This window comes from Apis mellifera, linkage group LG8, assembly GCF_003254395.2.
Source record: "Apis mellifera strain DH4 linkage group LG8, Amel_HAv3.1, whole genome shotgun sequence".
NCBI classification, from domain to species: Eukaryota; Metazoa; Arthropoda; class Insecta; order Hymenoptera; family Apidae; genus Apis; species Apis mellifera.
The window spans coordinates 5,240,840-5,265,590 of NC_037645.1; the positions used below are offsets into that span (position 1 = coordinate 5,240,840).

Here is a 24,751-nt window from a genome sequence, read left to right on the forward strand (position 1 = left end):
AGGGATGATTATGAAACATATCGAGAGAATTGACGTGGAGTTTCCTCGGATATCGTATGCAAGATATCGTATCGTATTGGTTGATGGATGATCGGGGGGGGGAGAGAGAGAAATCGTATTGGTCATTGGGCAGACTTAATAATTTGTTATTTTCTATTCGACGGTATTATATAATAATGTGATTAATTGAGTGGCAGAAGCGGTGAAGAAGATTCGAGAAATTAATCAATCAGGTATTTGTTCATTTGTTATGTCAAACGTTATTTTGGAAAAATGTTTGGAAGAATTAGAAGAGATTTGAACAGCATTTGGAGATAATTCGTTTTTGGAAATCGTTGAATTTTTTTTTTGGAAAAATACAAGTTTGAAAAGACTTTTTGTGGAATAATTTTGTTGCGATTTTTGGAAATCTTTTGCGTTGTATCGTTTTACGAGAAGCGAACTTAATGCGAGTTACATTAAGTTATATATATTTTCTATGACAATTTGAAATGTTTTTTCAGAATTATTTTAAATAATTTACAGAGAAATTTTTGTAAATCGTTTCCCGCTCCTTTTCCGCGAAAGTTTGTCGAAGTAAAATTTTAAAACGAAAGTTTTGTTGTGGATAATTTTTCCCTTCCTTTCTGGATTCTACTATTTCCTGTCATTGTGAACGAACGATCAATTTTCTTTCTGTCAGAAATCCATTTCCACATTGAGAATCATCTGTCACTTGAAGGGAAAGAATTTCATCCGTCATTTCGAGCAGATTTCATTGTTCCCCGATATCATTTTCCAACACGACAGCCTCTCCTGTGCATTAACAATTTTTCAATTTATGAAAAATAACGAGAACATTAATCGGGATGAATTAAATATCTCTCGATGCAACAAAGCATGATCGATAAATTAAAATCAAAGAGACAGATCGTTGAACAGAATCGTTACTCGCAAAGAAAATAATAAAAACTATTTTTGAGGATAAAAAATAATAAAAAATAATCGGTCGAATAATTGCAAAATTCTTTTTTTACTTATCGAAATTGAAGTAGAATTCCATCAACCAAAATTTGCATTTCTTTCACAAGCAAGGATAAATTTTATATTGAAAATATTCGACAAAAAAGAAGAAAGAGGAAAAAACATCAAGCTGCAGATGTGTCTACGACGTGTCTGATCCACGTTTATAATCAATATTTTCACTTAATCCAGTGTTTCCCAATATAAGAGAATACATAGAGCCACAATATGAATATCTTTTGCAATAATTCGACACTTTTTCATAATATACAGTAAAAGTTGAATAATTGTTCGAGAAAAATCCAAGTTTGTAGATAATTGGAGAATTGAAGTTTTCCTTTATATTTATATTTTGCCAAACAAAAAAAAGAATCCCTTCTTTCAAATAATAAAGATGCTTTTGGATATTTATGCTCTGCTATCCAAATTTTACTTTTATATTAATCAAAAAACGATTAATAACGTTAAAGAGCATTAAAATTTTTAGAAAATAGAACATGATCCAAAAGATTGAACACGTTGAAACGTAATTACTTGATTCAAAAGATATTAAAATCTTTATTAAAAAAAAAAAAAAAAAAAATCAAAAAAGATTGGGAAACGCTGGATTTAATTGAAAAAAACGCGTGATTACGAGGCCACCACTGTCACGGCAATCAGGAATCCTCGTGTTAAAAGTACAAATTAAGGGTGTCCGAGGTTTCAAGGGGGCGTGTAACAGTAACGTTCGTACGACAACGCTACCTGTTTCCGGTTCCGGTTTCAGGATGGCAGCATACAATAGATCCATCCTCTTCGGGCTGCGACCACAAAACAATCGAGCGATTCCCGCTGAACTCAAAAAAAACCTCTTCGACGACTTTATTTTCGTACTACAGATTTCGAAGACTGAGAATGAAAAAAATGAAAAAGAAAAAAAGAAAAAAAAAAGGAAAAAAAGGAAAAAGGAGAAAAAAAAGAGAGAAAATAATAAAATTCACTTTTAAATTGGCGTCGCAATCATTCTGGACGAGAGGTTCCAATTAAGGAAAAAAACGAACACGCGCGTCCAGAACGATTTTTACGCAATCGTTCACCCATTTATGCAAGCATGGTAGAAATTTTGTTCGTGTTAATCAAAAAATATATTTCATTATATAACGGCGATGATGATGACCGGTGATGATGAGGAGATAATCAAAGATTGGGTCAGTCATAAATGGGCTGAATCATCCCCCTCCTCTTAATTTCCTCCCGCTGATAATTTCTCCTGTTGCGTTCCTCCTCCATTTCCTCTTCTTCTGTTTCTTTAACTCCTCCTAAAAGTATGTATTATATATAGCTTAGTAAATGTTTGACTGTGTCTCAGGCGATACCTACCTTAAATTCTTCGAAATTCTAGTTCGTTCGAATCGTGGACAGGTGAATCCTGCGAGCTCACCAATATCAAATTATCTTCTCGATCTTAATAACGATTCAATGATTTCAATAATTGTTAAGATTATTTTGTAAAAAAAAAAAAGAAGAACGAGCGATTTAAAACTCGTAAATTTTTTTCTCCGCCAATTTAAAGAACCTTCTTCTTTTAAAAACTCGTTCCAAAGTTTGTTAAAAAAAAAAAGGAAGAAAGATAAGGATTTGTAGAGTGTAAATATAGAAAGAACCTCGAGGAAATTGCGAGCACGCACGAGGAGCTTGTCCACGTCACGAGAAAAATGATCAGGCTGTCGAAAACGATCGAAAGCGTCTCGAAACGAAACGAAACGAAACGAAACGAGACCTGCTGCGTTTGCTGTACTGCCTGTGTGTGTTTGCTTGTTTATATGAAGAAAAAAAAAAGAAGAAAAAAAAAACAAAAAACAAAAATGAGAAGCACGTGGTCCCGAGAATGTGCAGCCTTCTAGAATTCGTTGGAATATAATATACGTATAATTTTTCGTTTCGTCGAAAGAAAAAAAAAAAAAACTAGATTGTAAGGATTTACGATTATTAACCGATTAAAGAAAAAACAAAAATATATATATATATATATATAAAACAAATATAAAAAAAAGGAAAAAAAAATGAGAGGAAAAAGAAGAAAATATCTACTAGGATTATACGAATAATAATAATAATATATCGAACTATCGATAAACTATAAATCTCGAGGTAAAAAAAAAAAAGAAAAAAATGAAAAAAAATATGTTAAAAGAATATTGGCAGACACCGACGAAGCTCAACTATACTGCAATATATTACAAAACAATATATGTGAATCGAAGAATAAGAAGAAGAAGAAGAAGAAGAAGAAAGATCGAGCTCGAAAGAGAGGAAGAGGAGGAAGAAAAGGGAAGAGACTCGCGATACGCGTCAAGCAAAGGAAAAAAAAAAAAAGAAAAAAAAATTCTCCCCTTCCTGCAAAAGGTCAATTCAGTATTACATCCAGATCATTGTAAAAGTTTCATTTTATGCTCGAACGAGCGGAACGAGGCGATTTAAAAGTCCTCCTCCGATCATTCCCAAGCGGCGGCGGCGGTGTCTCTCTCTCTCTCTCATTCTCTCTCTCCCTCTCTCTCTTTTTTTCTCTCTTTCGAAAAGGGGCCGCTCGTCCGAGGAGGGGGACTCGAGGATTCACGAGCCGCCATTTCTCGTTTACAGCAACACGTCAAGTGCCAGAGATTCGTTCGTTGGTAGACGCGCTGTTTCTGTTCCGTAGTTATTTGATGTAATTTTCGAGGAAGAGGAGCACGTTTACTCGACGACTTTGTTTAATCGAGTCATCCGAATACAGGGTTGCACCCTTAACCCTCCGGGATCTACTGCCGTATACTTTCGAGCTTAAAACTTCATTTTCTAGCTTAAAAACTTAGTTTCGGGATCGGGTATATAGTTATCCTCGGGTAAAATTGATATTTTTTTATTTTATTTTAATTTATTTTTTTTGTGCTCTTCTTTTCCTTTCTTTCGTCATTCTGTTCTGTTCATTCGTCGTTCTTCATAAATTAGTGGACACTGGTATAATTTTAAAGTAAATATTGCATCGTATGTTTTTTTTTTATTGTATTTCATAAGAAAAGTTTTTTTATTTCAAACAAAATAGTTCTTTTTCTTTTTTTTTTAATCAAATCGATAATAACGATCAGAGAAATGTTGTAATGTTCGAGAAATGGTTCAAGTGTCCATTGATCTGTGAAAGGAAATGTACATTATATGAAAGTTTAAAAGCAGCTTGAAATGAGCTTTCAGGATTGTTTTTTAAGAGACTTTGGGTCCACGGAGGGCTAAGCGAACTGAACATATCAGAATCTACGCTACATATTTTTCATCAGAACAGAATATTTTTAATATTCGCTGAACGACGCGCAGATTTAGAACACTTCACACTGTTGTTGCTCAGCTGTTGTTGCCTCTGCGACATTCAACGGCACGCATGCAAATTTTCTCGTTCAGTCTGCGATACGTTCCCAACAATTTGTAATCGTGTTAAACGCCTAACCGGTCGTGTCCGTCTCGCCTCGAATTTCCACGATTGAATTTTCCACGAGAAGAAAGCGAGAAATTTAATGAAATTCAATATTTTCGTTCCATTCTTGTTATCCGATTAAACGTTTCCCGCTCGGAAATGTCTAATATTAAAATTTGCTGGAAGTGAGACGAAAAAATCGCTTGCCGATAAAAAGAACTAATAAAAATTCTACAAATCCACAGATCTGATATTCAATTCTCATCCACTTGTCTCTCTAAATTTTAAATCCATTTCTTATTCTAAAATTCTCGCAATTAATTTTTTTTTCTTTTTCGATTCACGAAAACTCTCGATCTTCAGGAAGAATCGTTGCGATTTATTTGTCGCGGCCGGTTGGGCGTCCCATCAAAAAAAAAAAAAAAAAAATCGATGTAGCAGAGCGATGGAGCGCGAAGAACAATCAGAAACAATCACGTTAGACGACACCGGCAATGAGTGATCGCGTTAGCCAACAAGAAGAAGCGTCAATTTAACAATGACACACGCATAAGGCCCTGCGAAGACCAACGATGCAACGCCATTGTAATTTCACCCTAACGATATCCCACGATTGACGACAATTTGATATTTTTCATGATGCAAATGTAAATGCATCTCTGTTTCATCTTGTTATTTAAAACGTAAAATAACATATATATATAAGAATCGTTCAAACTGTCAATTAAATCAGTCAAATTATTCAATATTCAAAATGTATCGAATCTAATTTCCTATAAAATTACGAATTGTTGAAATATGTTATTAACGTTGTATGTTCTTGTCTATAATTCATAAATAATTCATAATGGAATTAACGATTAATGTTATTTAACGTTAGAAATATAAATCAAATCGTCGATTAAATCATCGTCGATAAAAATGACAAGGGCACTCGTCTCGTTGGCCTCGCATCCTAAGAAAACGGTCGCCGTACACCGAGAACGCTATACAATACAAAAGCAGTTTCTTTTTTGATACGACAACTAGTTTTAATTTCCACTCCCCTTGTAGAGGCAAGATTTTCCATTTGACGATTCGTGTAAATGGCGAAATAACAAATCAAAGGAACGAGATGGAATCGAAAATTGTTGTACATATACACACACAACACACATGCGCATATACAGATACACACATATATATATCGAGATACGCAGGCGTTTGCTAGCTTACGTGAAATTTTTATCGTCGCCAGCTTCGAGGATATATTTTTAGATGATATATCTCTGTATATATATATACATATATATATACATGCAAAAGATACATACATACATACACGTACACATATACACACACGCATGGATAAATATATACGTGGATAGATACACACGCGCGTAAAAGACACAAAAAGAGTCGTTTTATGCGTCAATTTTTTTCGGCCGGTGTCCCATTCTTTTTTCGGGCGAACAGGAAACGCCGCCGAATCTCGCCTGTTTTTCTTTTCCATGCTTCTCGAATAAATGTGCGATGCTTGTTTCATCCAGACCGTGCTTTCTTACTATTTTATTATCCTCCCTGTTTCTTTGATAATCTTTTCTCTCTCTTTCTCTCTCTCTCTTTCTCTCAATCCTTAACTGTTATGGTGAAATCGAAATATATAATAGAATATTTTTGCTATATTTCTGGAATTTTTGATCAAAATAAAGATAATTAAAATGCTTAATGCCATTGAAAGAAAAAAAAAAAATTATGTTTTTTATTACGTCCTTTGATGATCTTGCAATGGCAGTTAAGGATTAAGATGAGGGTGCACACTCGTTATTGAAAATTCTAAAGCGTAGTAAAATCGTTGGATGGATATTTAAACGGCGGTATGAAACGAGGATAACGTAACGAGTGTGGACCTCCGTTAGGAAATTTAATTTTCACTTAATCGAATTCGATTGTTCGTTTCAATGTAACGGAGAATTGGGAATGAATTAATTGCGGTCGAAACCCCGCCATATTGGCGACCAAGCACTCTTTTTATCATTTTGCTCGCATGTTGCAATGTTATAAGAATACGATATTTCATTTGTGGGTAAAATAAATTCGTTTAAGTAAAATATTCTTGTCGCTTTTAATGATTGTATCAATTGGAAAGCCTTATATTGAGAGAATCGGTGCATCGAGTTAATTTACTGATACTTTTACATGTTTATCATTATTATTATTATTCGAGGAAAAATGTATTCAAACGATTGAAATAATTTTAAGTAATCAAACTGTTAAAATTCATATATAATAATTTTATATTTTTTTATCCTTTTGCATATAAGACATTTTACGTTTATTTTGTACATATATCAATAAATATATTAATTTCTATGGTAAAATTCGGATAGCACAGTTACGTCTTATTGTAAAATTTTTTTATTTAAAATTTATATTGATTGTTATTATATTTTACTTATATTATAACAATAAAAATAATGATGTTTGAAAAGTGATATATAGAACATTATGATTTTTCAAATCTTTTCTAAACCTACTTTTAGACGAAACGGATGGAATTACAATACTTTTCCTGATATTATAATACTTCTTAAAAAAAATATCCTAATTTGTTAATCTAAATAAATAATTTGACAATTTCAAGTTAAAATAATGATCAAATAATTCAGATGTATTTAAATTATATTTGATTTCGATTTTATTCGCGTCAATGGCGCAAAAAAAAAAAAAAAAAGAAAGGAAAAGAAAAAAATAGAGATAAATGTTGCATCGAAATTATATCTGCCTTTATAATCTGTCGAGGATGACACGAAAGTGAGTCAAGGCGAGAGGAGTAGAATTTTTATCGATGACGCAAAACCACGACCAGCTAGACAGTGACAATCTAGTTTAGTTAAAATTATGGGAACCAACGAAGGACAAACGGAGAAACGGCTTAAAACGAGCAAGAGGATCGATCGATGAGGTTGATCGCGCATAAAAATGAGTTATAACGTTTAATCCACACGTTGATGAAAAGTAATTAGAACGAATTCTGAAATACAATTGAAATTATTGAAATCATTAATAATCCGGTGAATCGTTAATAATCGGCATATGCATATGCAATATGAGAATGTTCGTTCTCCAAAAGTTAATTTAACTTTGAAATTAAATTTTTACAAAAATTTATAAAATATCCTTTCTTTTCGATTTTTTTTTCTTTTTCTTTCTTTCTTCTAAATAACTAAGTAAATCGAGTCGAATTTTAAACGAAAAAGGCAGAAGTAAGTATTATATTTCAATGTATGTTTCATGCTTTCGAACTCTAGCGAAACGCGTTCAACAGGTGATTTAAAAACCATCGTCTTCCCAGCTGTGAATTAAATAATTTATCGCGTAACTTTTAATATTTTATCATGAGATAAATCGTCAAATTGATTAATCAATTAATTAACTTTCATAATTTGACTTAAAAACAAATATTGATACTTTATTAATAATTAATATCCGCGAAGATATATCGAAGACACAATGCTTGACCTTTATCACTGATTTAATCCGTGGACGATCACTTTGTATTCTTCTGTTTTATTGTTTAAGAGATAATTAATTTAATGTAACGCGACATTGAATATTTTTCTACGATAATTATATCTCAAATATATTGGTGCAATAAACGTGCATGTATCTAAATAATTATAAATATTTTCGAAATATTTTCGAATAACAATAGCCAGAAAATAATGCAAACTTTTGATAATTGATTTGTTTCGAATTTTTATTTTTTAAAGCATTTAATTATTTATAAAACAACGATATACAAATTGATAAGTATAATTTTCTTATTATTTAGTAACAAAATCGCTCTTAAATAATCTGCATTATAGATATCAATCCTTGATTTCCATTTTCTTAATTCCACTATTGCACAATTGAATCCAATTCAACTTATCAACATCTCTTAACACTTCCTAAAACATCCTTTTTTTTCAATCCCATAAATCCCCAAAAAAAAAAGAGTCGAAGGATTTTTAGGTTTAGCAACGGCTATGAAACTTTTATCGAATCAATCCGAGTGTTCATTTCACTGCATAACCGTTTCCAAGCCAGTTTATACTTCCGACTTTAAATCCCTCTGATCTTATATATTTCCATTTACACCACATCATCTTACATTTTATATTAAGCATGAAACATTCCATTTTCTACCTCTCTCTCCTCCTCTATTTTTTTTTTTTTTGTGTTTGAGAACACAAACGAATCGAATATAGATTTTCTTATTCTCTAAATATTCGATCGAGAGAGGAACCCGATTTAAACTCGACGTGCGCGTTAAATTTTTCCTTCAAAAGAGAAAAATATCTTGCAAAATAATGAATACACGAATCAGTATCTTTCGGAGATTATATAATAGATTTATCACATTATTATCGATACGTGGCCGTCTTTTTTCTTTTTGTCCCGTTCTCGACGTTTTTCGACGGCGACCGTGTTTTCGCTTCAGAAGGTGCGGATTGCACGATGTCGGGGAAAAAGCGAGAACGAGGGATAAAAATGCTGGTGGAAACGCGATCGATTGCGGCTGCGCAACGAGCCTGCTATGATAACGGTATTATACAATGTATGATAAGCTATGCGACTATGGTGAGAAAGAGGGTGAGAATGTATAGAGTGATTCTCTCGCCAGAGTATTATATACGCTCTCGTAAAACGACAAATGGCAAATGTAAAAGAATATGTATCAAGTGTGTGTAGTTCTAATGTAAAAGATATTAAATCCTGAATTATATTGCAATTGATCTTTTTTTTTTCTTTTTTTAAATCATTGCATACCTTGAATTTCGATTTTTTGTTCTATGAAAAAATTCAATTTTTCTGCTTCATTTTCTTCTTCCTTTTCAAAAATGGAATGAAAAAAAATTGTAATTTAATTTATCGTTCGAATAAATTTCTTTTAAGGATTAATTTTTTTTTAGATCTTTTAGAAAAACAATAAATAAGATGTTAAATAATTTGTGCATGTGAAATAACTCTTGACCATTAAATTTCGTCATTGTTGTCAAATTATTCATTATCATCCCCTATTGTTATTTAGTTAGTCAAATAATAATCGAGTATTTCACGGATCTGTACTTGTAGAAATGTAACTTTGAAATGAAAGGAAGAGAAGAAAAAAGAAGGAATATACTTTTCTCTTCTTTTATTATTTTTTTTTTTAATTATTTATTACAATAATAATTAATGAACATGCTAAAAGAAAAGTATTGGAACGGGATAATAAGATAGATAAAAGGATAACATAATAAAGAGAATGCTCGCGAAAATTGTGTCTCGTATAAATTTCTCATATGTGTTCGAAGTAGAAGGTTCGCCATAAGAAAATATACGAAGAAAATTGAGCTTGATTAAAAAAAATTCTAGTATGAACCTTCCATCGATCCTTCTCATTCTTTTTGAAAAAAAAAAAACGTAATGCTTGCATCATCTGAGCTCTTCAATTGTCGAACATTCAACATTCGTAAAAAAAATTTAATACACAAATAGAAATATTCGGAAAGCGTGACGCAAAAATTATCGCAAAAATAAATTTAACATTTAGAAAAGGTTATGTAGATGCTGGGATAATTCAATAATGGTTCGTTTAATTTTACAAATTAATGGTCTCTTGTTACGAAGAGAGTCGAAAAATGTCATTTATACAATAATAACTCTATAAATATATAACGAGGATAATTTACGAGGAAATTTTATATTTTACGAGTATATATATATATATATTCGTATCAAAAAATTTATTTATTCTCATTTATTCTCTCCTCGATAATAAATGAGGGAAAAAAGAAAAGGAAAAAAAAGAAGAAGAAGAAAATAAATATTTAATTTAAACTCCTGTCCCCAAGAAGTTTTCGTTTCTCGAATTTTCCTCTCGAAGGGATATTATTACAGATACGAAAATCTTCAATGTTTCGCTTTAATGTCTCTTCAATCTCGCGATATATGAAATTTCCGGAACGGTTTTGACATTTCGCGATCCAACTACGTACGGAATTTTTGATAAGTTTCCACCACCTGGCAATTTCCCGACAAACCAACTTCATCGCGTTATCGTCAACTTTTCAACAAGTTTTGGCAGTTTTGCAATTTCCCCGACACGGGTTTTATTATATACACAACGACGCGGGGGGCGGATTTTCATTCGCGAGAATGAAAATGATTTAAATCCGTAATACACACTTTCGACAAAATGCGAACGCTTTCGATAAAATTTGCAATAAAATTAAACGGGAAATCATATACGATTGTGTATGAAATTTCATAAGAGTATCGAAATTAACAGGCAAGGGGATGTACAACGATGTACAATTTTTCGCGACGAAACAATTAAACGTAATTAAATAATGAAATCGTAATTAAATTTCAAAATTACGCAATTGATTGCAACGATCGTTATTAAAAAAAAAAGTGTGGAGTTTAAACGATAAAAATTCCAGCGACTATAAATTAATTCTTCCAATCTTATTTTTAATTCGATTATTTCTATTCCAATTTTTAAACTCGTGATTTTTAAGAAATTTTTAAGAGGAAGAATGTGAAAGGGCGAAAGAAAAGAGGGAAAAAGTAGAAGTAAGAACGAAAGATAAAAAATTAACGAGTGATAATCAAACGGTCGGCCAATAAATCGGGGGACACTCTCTAACACTCTCGCCACACGTTGCTTCGTATTTTACGACACTGGTTTCGCAGAAGGGAAATTTATCACGAATTAAAAGCGTCCCGAGCGCCTGGCTTCGTCGTGAACGCTCGTTCGAAATAAACACAGGTTTTTCGATCAAGATTAAAGAAGGAGAGAGGCCGCGATAAAAGCGCGTGTTTATCGGCCGACATGCTCGTAGTACACGGGCCTCCGCCCGCTTCCAAACGCAATCCCTAAATTTAGGGGTTGAACTGGTGCAAATTTTAATTTTAATATCACGCCGCTATTTTAAGCCGATTATCGATCAACCCTGTCGGTTGAGACCGGCTGAGAAACTTCGACTGGAAACTTTCGTTCCCATCCCCCGTTTCAAACCCTGTTCCTCGTGAGACTTGGTCACGATAGAGAGAGAGAGAGAGAGAGCACAAGTTCACAACACGAGAAAGACACTTTCGAGTGATTGATCGAATCTATGAAATTTAACTTGTGTGCTTGATAATGATACTTATGAGAAAACTTTTCTCTTTAATAATCTTGGTAATTTGGTAAATTGATTGGTGGTTAATTTTTTTTGGTGAAATTTTCTGTTCAATTTATTTTTGTAATTTTTATCAATTAACTTAGATGATTCTTTTCCTTGATTCCTTTTTCTATTTAGATAATTTTGATGATTAATTTGATGGTTTATTTTTTTTTTTTTTTATAGTTTTGACAGCTATATTTAATACAGTAATTTTTATTTCCCTTGGTACATTTTAATTGTAAAATCAAAATATAATTTAGAAATGTAAATGCACAAATAATAATTTCTATTAATTAAAAGTTCGAAATTGTTACATGACAATATATATTTATATAGAGAGGGATGTTGATACTTGAATGAAAATATTTTTTAATGGTTTCTTTTTTTTATAGGAAAAACTTTTAACGATTGCCGCGATATATTTAACGAAGCTTTAATAGCAAGTTGCGGCGTACGTTAATCAAATTTTATCACGAAAATTACGAAGATTTTTTTTAATATTTCCTCGTTGTGGAAGGTAGCAAAAAATTATAGTGTACTTAACGAAAAACTTCAACTTTCATTATCATGTTATAAATCTTTTTTTTCGTCGAAATGTTTTAACCCGTTACAGAATATATAAAGTTACTCTAATAAATCAATATGAATTAATATGATGTTGTTGAAACAACTTTAGAAATAAAAAAAAAAAAAAATTCCTACTAATATCAATAATTTTACAAAAATTATTATTACGATATAATTTAATATAATATTGATTTCTAACAATAAAAAATTTTGGTTCTTTAAAATTGTATAAGAAAAAAAAAAAAATTTTAAAAATGATAACATACGAAATTTTATTCAGATTTTTTAATTGTTAAAAAAAAATGTTTGATTAAATTTTACTTTGTATTAAGAGAATATGATCTGAAAGAAAGTGGCACACAAAATTTTTTTTTTAAATTTAACGTATTTATTTATATTTATTTATATTTCATTAAGTTGAAATATACAAAAATATATAGAAAATATACATATATAAATGCACAATAGAAATATAAAAGTATATGTAAAATATATATATAATATATATAAAAATATAAAAATATGTAATATAAACACGTATGTGTAAATATATGTTCATTCTTTCCTTTATTATTTCTCTTTACATCATACCATTTCTTATTTAATATAAAATTATAATTAATCGATCTGTTTTTCTTCTTTTACTTCTAATAAATTGTAAACGTAATGCATTCTGCCGATAAGTTAGGTAGCGATTAAAGAGTTTTGAAAATCAACGCCATCTCGCGTTTGGATCCTGGAAGCTTCGACTTGTTATTAGCATAGCAGAATGTGAAAGGAGGTATTCGTGACGTCACAGGGAAAGAGAAAGAGAGTAACACCAGCGAGAAGGACAGAGATATTCCAATATGGCTTCTTATACCTTCGTTAAAGACGCAACGTGGAAAATTAATAATAACTAATTTTCTACTAAAAATTTCTGCACTTTTAAACTCAAATCTTCAAGATAGAACTTCAAACAAGTTTCTCGTATCAATTTTAATAAAAAATTCTTTCTAATTAATTATTTATTAATGATTATTACGAAGAGTGTTTCAGTCGGAAATCCTTGCTTCGTAATCGAATGATAAATAATAAAATTATTCTTTTAAACAACGATAAATATATGAATAAAAATTATACACGAAAATAGAGGAGAAATTGACGTTTCAAATGCATATATTTATATTTAAAAATAAACCCCACAACAAGGAGAAATTAATGAAAAGATATAATATATCGAAGGTATCGATCCAATGCGACGTCTTGATCGTTAATAAAAAATTAAAAATAATTGCAAATTAAAATTAAAAAACGCATAAGAAACTTCTTTGAAGTCTTAGCTTCAAGATGCAAGCTTAAAAGTGCATAAATTTTTTGTAGAAAATTAGTTATTAATTAATTTTCTATGTTGCGTCATCGAAACAGGAGGAGGTATTAGGAGCCGCATAACCAAAGTTAGTGGCATATACCTCCTCGCATATTATACATTGCTAGTAACAAGTCGAAGCTTCCAGAGTTCAAACGCGAGATGGCGTTGATTGCTAAAAATTTCAATTTTTAATCAACTTACAGGCGAACGTGAATTTATCAATAGTTTATAAATGAAAAAATGTTCAAAAATGCTTATTTGAAAAGTATCGTAAATAAATTTTGTACGGAAATGTTTCGAAATGAAGAAATTTTCAGAAATATTGGAAAAAAATATATAAAGAAAGGAAATTTCTCTGGAAAATAAAATATATATCGCGATATATAAAAATTATAAAATATATAAAAAATTATATACATAAAATTATCCAATTGTAATTGATTTAATGTATAATAATACGTATAAAATATGTGTATATACGACAAAAATATATGAAAATATATAAAAATATAATAAAAAAAAATATATATATGGAAAAAATATATATAAGAAATATAAAAAATATATATAAGAATATATAACAAAAAATATATATAAAAAGAATTTGTAATTTTTTTTTTAAATAATAAAATTTATATCCATATATATTCTTTTTATATTTTTATTTTATATTATACTCTTATATTACATTTCATTGAAAATTCTGTTGAAAATAAATCTTAATATGCATAGTTCATTTGATCCTTTCAGACTTAAGGAAACATTCCCTTGATATCTCCATTAGAATGAACCTTCAAACTTTCTGAAACCATTCCTCGAACAATATTATTTCGCGAAACGGTATAACAGGGATAGGTGAGAGTAACGTTAACATTTCGGTGAGAGATACAATGTAAATTTTGTTTGGCAAATGTAAATGGTGGTATTTCACCAGTAACTCGGAAATTCTCTTGAATTGAGTTCTCTCGAATTATCTCCCCCCCCCCCGTTTCCTATCGATATGCATCCAAATCCAATATTTAACGATATGCTCAGTTTTTCATATTCGTGATCTAATCCTTGTATGATATTTCGAAAAATTGTATCTCGTGCAAAGATATTGTTTTTCTTTTCTTTTTTGTTTTTTTTGATAGAAACCAACGGTATTTTAAAATACTTTTGTAAATATTAAATTATAAAAAAATTTTAATTGAAAAGGAAAAAGAACACTTTTTAAAAAGTGTATACATATATCACAAGTATTATTGTATAAATATATATTAATTTGTAAAGTGTTATTGGTTTTGATAAAAACTTCTAATCATAAGATAACATTATTACATTAATTATAAAGAAATGGAAAACTGAAAGTATAAAAAGTGAAAAAGTTTCTATAAAAGTTTCCACGAGATATAGAAAATCTATTTATGTCACGTCCACACCAGAAATGAACTTGAAACTAATTATTATCTACATTAATTATGAAATGAGCGAGATGTCGAAGGATAAGGAAATATAAAAAAAAATAAAAACATCCATCATTTTCTTTACTACGAGAAGGATATGTAATAAGAAACTTCTTTCTTTTTTTTTTTTCTTTTTTTTCTAAAATCTAAAAGAAGCAACGAGTCGAATTTGTAAAGTTTTTTCAGAGTTTTTTTGAGATGATAAAATTCTGTAAAATAGAAAATAGTGTGTGACGTTGGAAAATGTTGCAACACAATTCGAAAAATTTAATAAAAGATCCTTTACTTCGGAAGACTCGTACAAGATATAAAATAGAAGTTATCGCAAAAAGTTGAAGATGCCAAGATTTTTTAATAAACTCTATTTAGGTATTTATAAAAATATATAAATTTTATCGTTGCTTAGAGAATTTTATTTTATTATCATTACGTCTATGTAAAAAAAATGTAAAATAACGTACAAATAAAAATAAAAGGAAAATAGAAGAAACGTGAAAAATCTCAATGGAAGTACAAGAATAATGAAAATAAAAACAAACTCAAAATTATTTCTATCCTCAAAATAATCAATTACTATAAAAATTAAGAGACTAAGAAATGTTGTAAATAATTACAAAGCTAAAAAAATATTTAAAAAAAACAATCGTTCGCTGAAAGGAACGCGAGACAAAAGAAAGAAAGTGAAAAAAAAACCCTCTTTAATCTTTTATCTAAATTAAAAAGACTTTAAAAAAAGAAAAAAAAAAGATTAAAAATCGTGAAATTAGCCCGTGAAGAAGAGGCAAAACAATATCAGGACGGTGTTACCGCATCCGCGATACGAGGGAGGAAGAAATAAATTTGTCAATTACGTTTGGAGGGGGAGAGCAGTTTCGAGTTTCTCCGTTATCGCGATCCTTTCCGCAATCAGTTACGGAGAAAAGAGCAAGCGATGCGGTTGGTATGGGCCGTTATCCTTGCTCACCATGGCGTCTACCATTTCCGGGCCGTGTGGGTGGTGTGCAGCAACCTCGGCCGAAACGTTCTCGTTTCCGGTGCACTCCTTCCTCCCCCTCCCTCTCGGCGTTTTCGCACACGAATCGATACACCAGGTGACCAGATAAGACCAGGGAGGAGGGGAGGGAAATCTAAAGAGCGGTTTCACGAGCGCGGAACACCGTTTGTGAAAACCACCCCCGCGTGTCGTTTCGTTATCTCATGCTTAATTACAGCCTGTACTCGAACTGTCGTTTCGCCTCCCTTCGCTTCGGATCCTCGAGCCTATCTGCTATCGGCTATCTCGGGGGGATGCGAATTTGTAAAAATAGAGAAAGGTTAATTCGAAAGTTTATTTATATCTCGAGAATGAGAATGGATGAGGAAGAAAATGAATGAATGGGAGATCTTGTCTTAGAATATATTTTAAAAAGTGAGTGATGGATGATACAAGTCTGTCTGAAATGAGTAAGGATAATTGTTTAAATTGTGTTACGATTTTTATCATAGAAGATATATAAAATTGTTACTTATTATGATATTTCAATCTGTGTTTTGGATTGCAATGATAAAGTTTTTTGGAAAAATATAGTTTTTTGGGATAATATTGTATTGGATTGCACGAACCGAAGCAGAAATTAAATAATATCAATAATGTTTATTTTTTACACAACTCCTCGTTTAATAACAAATATCGTTACTATATACAATTAATCGTTAATCTTAAACCGCTGCAAATATCGATAAATCGTCGATCTAGTCTAATACATACCGCGAAACGAAATCATCGATGGTTAAATAAAATTTCTTATTTCGAAAAAGAAAAAAAAAGGACTAATTAGAAACAACAAAATCATATAAGAAAAAAAAATAATAGAAGCAATCGTAGTACGATACATTGCATATTTCTTCTCGTCAAAAAAAAAAAAATCATCACACACAGTATATCTGCGATATTGATAAAAAATAAATCAATTGATCGATCATGCTTAATATTTCCAAAGCGAGAGCGCATGGAAATAATAATGGGAAAAGAGATACCTTATCTAACATCTTACATTCAACACCGATTACTATTATTTCCATTTCCGTTAATTAAATACACAATAACTAATACTTAATACATTTAAATACTTTTGCAGAAATTAGAGTAGATTTTGTACGTCCTACATACAGTCACGAGTCATGGAACATTCAGAGCAGTAGTAAGTTTCTCGATAAATTTTCTTCTTCCATAACCCCCCATTTCTCCACTACTTTCTCTCTTTCTCTCTTAATAATAATAATAAAAAATAAAAAAAAAAGGAATATATATAAAAAAAAAAAAGGAATTTCTTACGTCTCGTCACTGGGTCTGGCTAACGTGAAATCCAAAATCTCGTCTGACGTTAGAAATCGAACGTCGCTATCCTCCGAGAGTGCCGATCCATTAGTTCCACGTTTGTACGTTTTTCTTCGTCTAACGATTATGGTGGCGACCAACAATGAGATCACCATTCCCGTTAAAATTCCAACCACCACACCGATTATCCCCGGCAAACTGAATTTCGATGCCCGATGTATCTCGGGATCTTGCCTCCTCATATCTGAATCTATGGAGGAATTGTCACATGTAAATTTTCATTTAAATCTCTGAATGTATTTTATCAAATCTTCTTCAAACTATCCTTCCATTATTATCGTTCCTTATTAACACACAAAAAATAATAATCGTTTGAAATTAATAAATACTTATCATCTTTGATTTGATTAATCGTTTGAAATTAATAAATAATTATCATCTTCGATTTGATTAAATTGCAATATATATATATTCAAATATATATATATATTATTAAAAAAAATATATATATATATATATTAAAAAAAAAATCTATCCTAATTATTTAAATTACAATCACTCTTTCTCTATTCTATATACCTCCTTCTATATAAACCCACGCACGAAATAAACTATTCCGAGTAAACAACAACCGCAATAACCATTCTCACGCTCAAACACAGCGTACAATCTACCAACCACCGTGATAAAACAATCGAAGCATGATCAAACCGAAGCGCAATCTAAATTCCAAGTACGAGCGAACGCTTCGTCTCTATTTCCAACTCGAATCTAATCGATCTAATCGAATTCGAAAAATTCTCGCCAAACTTTGATAATTAAATGTGTTCGTAAAAATGATTTATTACGTTACCAGGTTTCTCGTTCACCGAACCGTATCTTCCGGTGGTGGTGGTTGTGGTGGTGGTGGTGGTGGGTCGAACGAACGGCGTCTCCTTTGTCTGTGCAATTTTCGTCGTTGTTGGGACGGTTGTTGTTCTTCTCGTTGTTCTTGCCCTCGTCGTCGTCGTCGTCGTCGTCGTTGTTGTTGTTGTCGTTGTTGTTGTCGTGTTTTGGTGGTAAGTGGTTGGTGGTTTGGTAATTCTCATCGGTTTCTCCACTTTCCGCGTGACGGACGATGATTTCAACGTGGTGCTGGTGGACGGCCTCAACGTGACAGGATCGATATCGTCCTTTGGATTTATCGAGAAACCTGTCCTCACCGTCGCCACGTCGGTCACCGTGATCTTTCTCGCGGGTGGGACGAAAACTACCCCCCCTTCGTGATTCGTAGTCGGGATCTGCTCCGTTCCCGTGATCATCTCTTCGGTCTCGGCTACGAATTGAAACGCCTCGTTAAAGTGAATTATAAATATGATAAGATATATATAAGATAATAATAAATAGTCGGCAGAAATCGGATAATATTTATAACTTCTTATATTCCAAAATTTTCAAGCAAGCTTCTTTTCTTTCCTTTTCTTTTTTTTTTAATCAAGAAAGTTGTTGGAAGAAACAGAGTTTTTATTTCGATTTGTAGAAAATTAATAAGAAATATATTTTGAGTAATATAATTGAGATATGTTTTAAGATTACTCTATTTTATTTATAATCTCTTGATATAAATAAAGAAAGGATGAATGTAATAATGTAATAATAATAAAAAATAATAATAATGTAAACTTTGAAGATAAAAATTTATTTTATTTTAAGCATTGTATTTGTATCTTCTTTGAATAAATAAATATGCACAGTCTGCTTTCGATTGTTATAATTGTAAAAACGATTCGATATTTAATTTTAAATCGGAATGGAAAGAGTGAATCGAGGGAAGATGAAATAGGTAAAAAAAAAAAAAAAAAAGAAGAAAAAAGAAATCACATCGATTCAATCCACTCACCTAGAACACAATACTCAGCGTAATCCGGGCAGCACATTGACTGTTCTTCGCAATCGAGGGTACAGAGACAGACTTCCGGCGTGGGTGGCATCGAAGTTGTAAAATTGTATGTCACACTATTTTTACATCTTCCACGGCAAGTTTGCTGCGCGTTCACCAGTTCGATTTGATCTAGGGAAACAACATTCGTTTCGAATAAGATATAAATCTTTTATTCAACGTGTATAAAACGAAAATGGGGCGAAAATGCCATATTTTATTTAAAAAAAAAAAAAAAAAAAAAAAACTTTCGACTTTTCAAGTAAAATTATCGATACGAGGAATAATTGCACGCTATAAAAAGAATTGAATTGAGTATATCGAATATAAAGATCGCGATAGAAAAAAAAAACTGTAACATGTCGCGTTTCTCGTATTTTATAGAAAGAGAAGAGAAAGCGATTTTTTCTTTTTTTGATTCATTATCAATCAATTCTCTTCTCGTATTTGATTTTAAGATTAAATATATCTGCTTTTAACGCAACTCTTGAATATTTTATAAAAATATCGATTACGTATATTAGTTACAATCTTGTATTTATCACATTTTTAACGAATTTATGAGAACAAATTTTTGTAAAAAAAAAATAGAATTACAATTTAAAGATATCTTATTAATATAATGTGTGCTTTGATGAAGAGTTTGCTATAGAATCATTTCTTTAATATTGTTATGCAATGTGATATACGTAGCATATTCTAATAACTGCACTACTGATTTTCATGTAAATGTGAATAGATAAATGTACATAATTGTATTATAATACAAAAGGAAATCACGTGACGTGAGAAGATTATCGATCTATACTTTCGGTAACAATAGAAAATAGAAGATAATTTTCCACTACACAACGATATAACTTGCAACATAACGTGGAAAATGTATGCATTATTTCAAATATGAATATAATCGAACGATACCGTACGAGAGTTAAAAAGAGAGAATAATATAAAATCAATATTAGACATTCCCTCAGATACACTTATTAAACTCTGAACACTCTATTCTGAAACGATTCATCTGCAACTCCTATATTCGCAATAATCCAAGAGTTGATACGTCATTTCATTATGTTTCCGTTAGTTTCTCCAACTTGCCACGTTTCTCCATTGTTCAATCTTATTGTCCGGCGTTTTAATTAAAAGATAATTCGAACGAATTATCATCGTCTTGGGGGTTTTAGATTCATCGTGAAAAATTGTATTTCGAATTACCATCGTCGCTCTCGGTAACCGTCACAGTTTCGTTTTTATTCTCGATACGACATTTGTTTCCCTGTAAAATGGCTATGTCGTCCACAGCGATGTCGCTCACATAGCTGCTGCCTCGTACTCCTTCGATTATAATCTGAAGAATAAATAAGAAAGTATAAAGAGAATAAGAAATTGAAATTTATATTTTCGTTCTTCTACAGTTCCACTACCTGAAAACCTTTCTTAGCCTTGGGAAGATTGAAAATACCGTGCAGCCATTGGTTTCCTTGGTCACCCTCCTTGGTGAACATCAAACGAGGTAAGAGGTTCTCCTGTTTGAAGTATATGTTTAGAGCGCCTATCGTTGCTCCATACATGTGATACCTAAAATTTTGAAAATTTTGTATAAATATTTAATAAGTTATGTATAATGTAATAAATTGAAACCTATAATAAATAGACATCACAGTGAGAAGTGATGAATCTATGTAATACCATATATTTTTTATCTCGTATTAATTGTATTGATTGAAATATTATAATTATTCATTATTCAAAAATTCAAATATGTAGAATACATAAAAGTAATTTTCTTCCAAATCTTAAAATTTTCTCAATTTTCTCCGATTTTCACATTTTTAAATTATTATTTAATCGTGGTAAATATTATTATAATTTCGAAATATAACATCGTAAAGGTAAATTTATTTAATATAATATTCTTCATTTCGAAGTTATGAAAATTTATATGTATGAATAATTATCAGTGTATGATTATATAGTTTTTAGAATAATTTAATTTTCAAAACTCGAGAAGATCGAAGTTGAAGAAATGAAGAAAATTTTCGTTTTACACCAATGATATTTTAATCCAATTTTTTGATAAAAAAATATGTCAACGTTTAAAAGAATTTTGCTTTTTGTTACCAGAATGAGAAACAGCCAGAGTCAGTGTACGATGCGTTATAAATAGGAGAAATAATTCTTGCAGAGTCATTTTGCAGCCGACCAGATGCTTCGATGTACAAGTAATAACCTGGAAAAGGAAAATTGAATGATACCGAGATTTTTGATATCCTTTTGAACAAAAATTTATTTAAAATAATAATTTTGCAGGATTAATTTTTTCTCTTAATTTAAATTCTTTATTTGAAATATAAATTTCTAAATCTAAATCTAAATTTATTAGATTTATTATTTTTCTTAATCTTTCTCTTAACTTGAAATATTTCACAATACATTATTATTTTACGTTATTAATTTATTATCATTTCAATTTATATGTTAAATTGTTTTGTATAAGATAGATTGAAAAAAAAATACCCTCATTTCCTGGTCCCAATGTGTGATCATGAGTTGGACCAGTTCCTATATGGGAGCTTGGTGTCTCGAAGTTGTGTCGCCGCCAATCGAAATCGTGCTGTGGATCTTGCTCCCACCAACAAAGATCCGGTTTCTCGAAATCGCATTGCGTCGGGGGTGCCGCATTTGTGTCTAATTAAATAAGCGTTTAATTTAATCTTTTCGAATAAAATTCACTAGAAACTTTTTTTTTTAATTTACTTAAATAATTTAATATTGTATAAATTATTGTATAAATTAAATATCGATTAAATTATTTGAAATGAAAAGTATTCAATGAAATCATTCGATATAAATTTTAGATTTTTAGTTTTTATCTAGAATATTATATAAACTTCAAATTAAAAATTCTTATTGATTCTTATTGATTTCTTTTGAAATTTTGGAAGGATGAATGAATGAGATAAGATTCCATAAGAACTTCAAACTTTATAAAATTGCAGATTTAATTAATAAATTAATAAAATTGATTTGAAATATTTTCCAATATTATTTATTATGAAAAAAAATATATATATTTATAAATACCTCGACAATAAGGCACTGTGCCATTCCATTGCTTTCCATTGCAATAGATTTCGTGTGAACCAAACAACGTGTATCCAGGCTCGCAAAAATATAATAATATTGCTCCATTATATTTAGGCACTATAAGAGCATGCTCTGGTGTTTGTGGTACAGGACATTCTGCATCTATTAAAATAAAATGATTAATAAAATTATTCAAAAATTCTAATGATAATTTCTATTTTTATTTTTATTTATTTCTTTTTTTTACTTCAAATTTTATACTATTAAAATGTAAAATTTTAAAAGAAATTAAATGGTAATCATTTATCGATATTATTATTAATTCATAAATTATTATAAGAGAAAATCCAGGTGCGAATACGACATACATGTGAACTTTAATCATGTCGAAAGCTCAAAGTTCTTCACAATTGACAACGGAACGAGCATTTTAACTGAACAATTTTATCAAGTGTGATTAGAAAACTGTACTTACTGACGCATATGGGCGTAGGTGTATCCCATTGGCCTCGAAAACAAGTTGCATACTTGGTACCCACAAGAGTGAAACCGTCGTAACAACTAAATTTGATGATCCTTCCCCTGACCCTCAATCGAACTCTTCCATTCACCAGCTTTATGGACGAACATCTATTCGCAGCTTGAAAATACAAATTAATTTACTTTTATTATTCATAATAGGATTTTCCTGTATGATAAATTAAATTTAAAAGGAAAGAAATTTTAGAAACAAAGCATTAATAATTTAAAAAAAAAAAGAACAAAAAATGTAATGAAATGGTCATAATGGAAAATAACATGAAATAGATATGAATTTTTTGTTTATTGAATTATGATATTTTTTATTTTTATTTTTCTCGAGAAAGAAAAATATAAAATGGAAATGAAAATATTAAATTATAATGGTTATCGAGTTAAAAATTTTAACATTTTCCGTTCTTTTCTTTTTTTTTTTTTTTTTTTTTTGATGAAAATGAAACACATTGATGAAATTTTAATAAAATTTATTTATCGTTAGGATATTATATATGTATATCACTCTTTTATCTTAATTATATCTCATCAATGTAAATTAAATTTTTTAATCATATGATCTTAATTCAATAAGCTGCTGTTGTAATATATTGATAAATAAATATTTGTTTAATAATTAATCAATTTATATTTATATTTTTGTTTATTGTCTCGTTTATAATTGTTTATTATTTTAAATTTTTAAAAGCATCATTATTTAATCTAATGATAACAAAGAAAAATAAAATGTTAATAAACTGTCTTTAAAAAAGGACAAAAACTATTATTTCTAAAATGAATCAATAGTTTAAATATTGAAGAAATAGTGACCAACTATCTTGTTACCGTGAAAAATGAAAACTGAAGACTTGGTGTAGAGAAAAAAAATATTATGGACGGGATATTCCTGATTTATTCCCTGCGGACACTTCGATACACAGATTATTGAATATTCAACGATGGCCTTTATTGGTAACAATACTTGTCAATAAATGCCGCGCATAATTTTCAATATTATACAAAGGGGAATTGAGAAAGAGGGAGAGGGAGAGAGAGAAAGAGAGAAATCGATAAGCCAGATGAAATTGGATCTTAATTCTTGTTCAACAAGAAAATCTTTCGTTTCGTACCTTCGCCTTATAAAAATTGCTATCAGTAAATGAAAGTATTTACTTCCTTATTTGCTATAAAAATAAACTGTGAAGAAGATGAGCCGATTCTTTTTTTTTTTTTTTTTTTTTTATATTTAAATCGATGAAACGAGAAGAAATAATAGAAATGAAAAATCAAATCGACAAATTAGATGAAACACGATTAAAGTTATTCTTCGTTAATTTTAATAACGAATTTTATAAATTCATTATAAATTATTATATCGTCGAATAAGATTCTTTTAAAATGAACGGATAGAAAATGGGATGGAAAAAAAAATTATTAGATGAATTCATCGATAAAAGTTATTATTTTTACCTCGACAAAAGGTTTGATATTCTGAAAAGATGAAGGGTATACTGCGATCGGCATACAAATCTGAATTGATCGTGACTTACTTGTCGCAGCACCATAGCAAATGGAACACTGAATCAAGAAGGCCAACAGAAGAAACAGCGTTGTTGAAGAGATCCTCATTCTTTTTTTTATTCCTCAAGGAAACAATTCACCGTAACTCATAAATCGAATTCAAAAAAAAAAAAAAAAAGAACAGCGTCTTCCCTTTCGATTTCGCAATTTCGCTTTTAAATCGATGATTGAATTTTTATGCACATGTCCTCAAAATCCATCATCAGAAGGATGAAACGGCAAATCGCGAATCACGTGAACAACGGCCGAGGTAAAGGATAAGAATGAAAAGACGATACACACTGGACGAGGGATAAAAACGAAAATCGGTTCTCGAATCGTTCTACATCTATGAATGAAACAGGGATGCCGCGCTTTGGGATTATTAC

General features: G+C 30.4%; 1 protein-coding gene across 3 annotated transcripts; it reads right to left on the reverse strand.

Annotated features, from left to right (window-relative positions):
- Positions 1–1,972: 1,972 nt before the first annotated feature.
- LOC411253 lies at positions 1,973–24,726 on the reverse strand. Of its 3 annotated transcripts, none has more exons than XM_006561451.3 (11): positions 24,353–24,726; positions 22,765–22,929; positions 22,287–22,451; positions 21,720–21,890; positions 21,324–21,432; positions 20,627–20,780; positions 20,418–20,550; positions 19,164–19,334; positions 18,138–18,599; positions 17,282–17,534; positions 1,973–2,300 (listed from the first exon to the last, which is right to left on the reverse strand). In XM_006561451.3, the coding sequence occupies exons 1-11, from the start codon at positions 24,429–24,431 to the stop codon at positions 2,291–2,293; spliced, it is 1,872 nt and encodes a 623-aa protein (XP_006561514.1). In that variant the 5' UTR covers positions 24,432–24,726; the 3' UTR covers positions 1,973–2,290. The 3 variants fall into 3 exon arrangements, with proteins under 3 accessions (XP_006561514.1, XP_016768854.1, XP_016768853.1); XM_016913365.2 differs by lacking the exon at positions 1,973–2,300 and adding an exon at positions 15,655–16,241; XM_016913364.2 differs by lacking the exon at positions 1,973–2,300 and adding an exon at positions 16,262–17,214.
- Between the last annotated feature and the right edge of the window lie 25 nt (positions 24,727–24,751).

Coding starts and splice junctions, on each gene's coding strand:
- LOC411253 (XM_016913364.2), bottom strand. CDS start 24,431: ATGAGGATCTCTTCAACAACGCTGTTTCTTCTGTTGGCCTTCTTGATT. Junction 22,452..22,764: donor ACCTACGCCCATATGCGTCA/GTAAGTACAGTT, acceptor TTATTTTAATAG/ATGCAGAATGTCCTGTACCA. Junction 20,781..21,323: donor TCTGGCTGTTTCTCATTCTG/GTAACAAAAAGC, acceptor TCAAAATTTTAG/GTATCACATGTATGGAGCAA.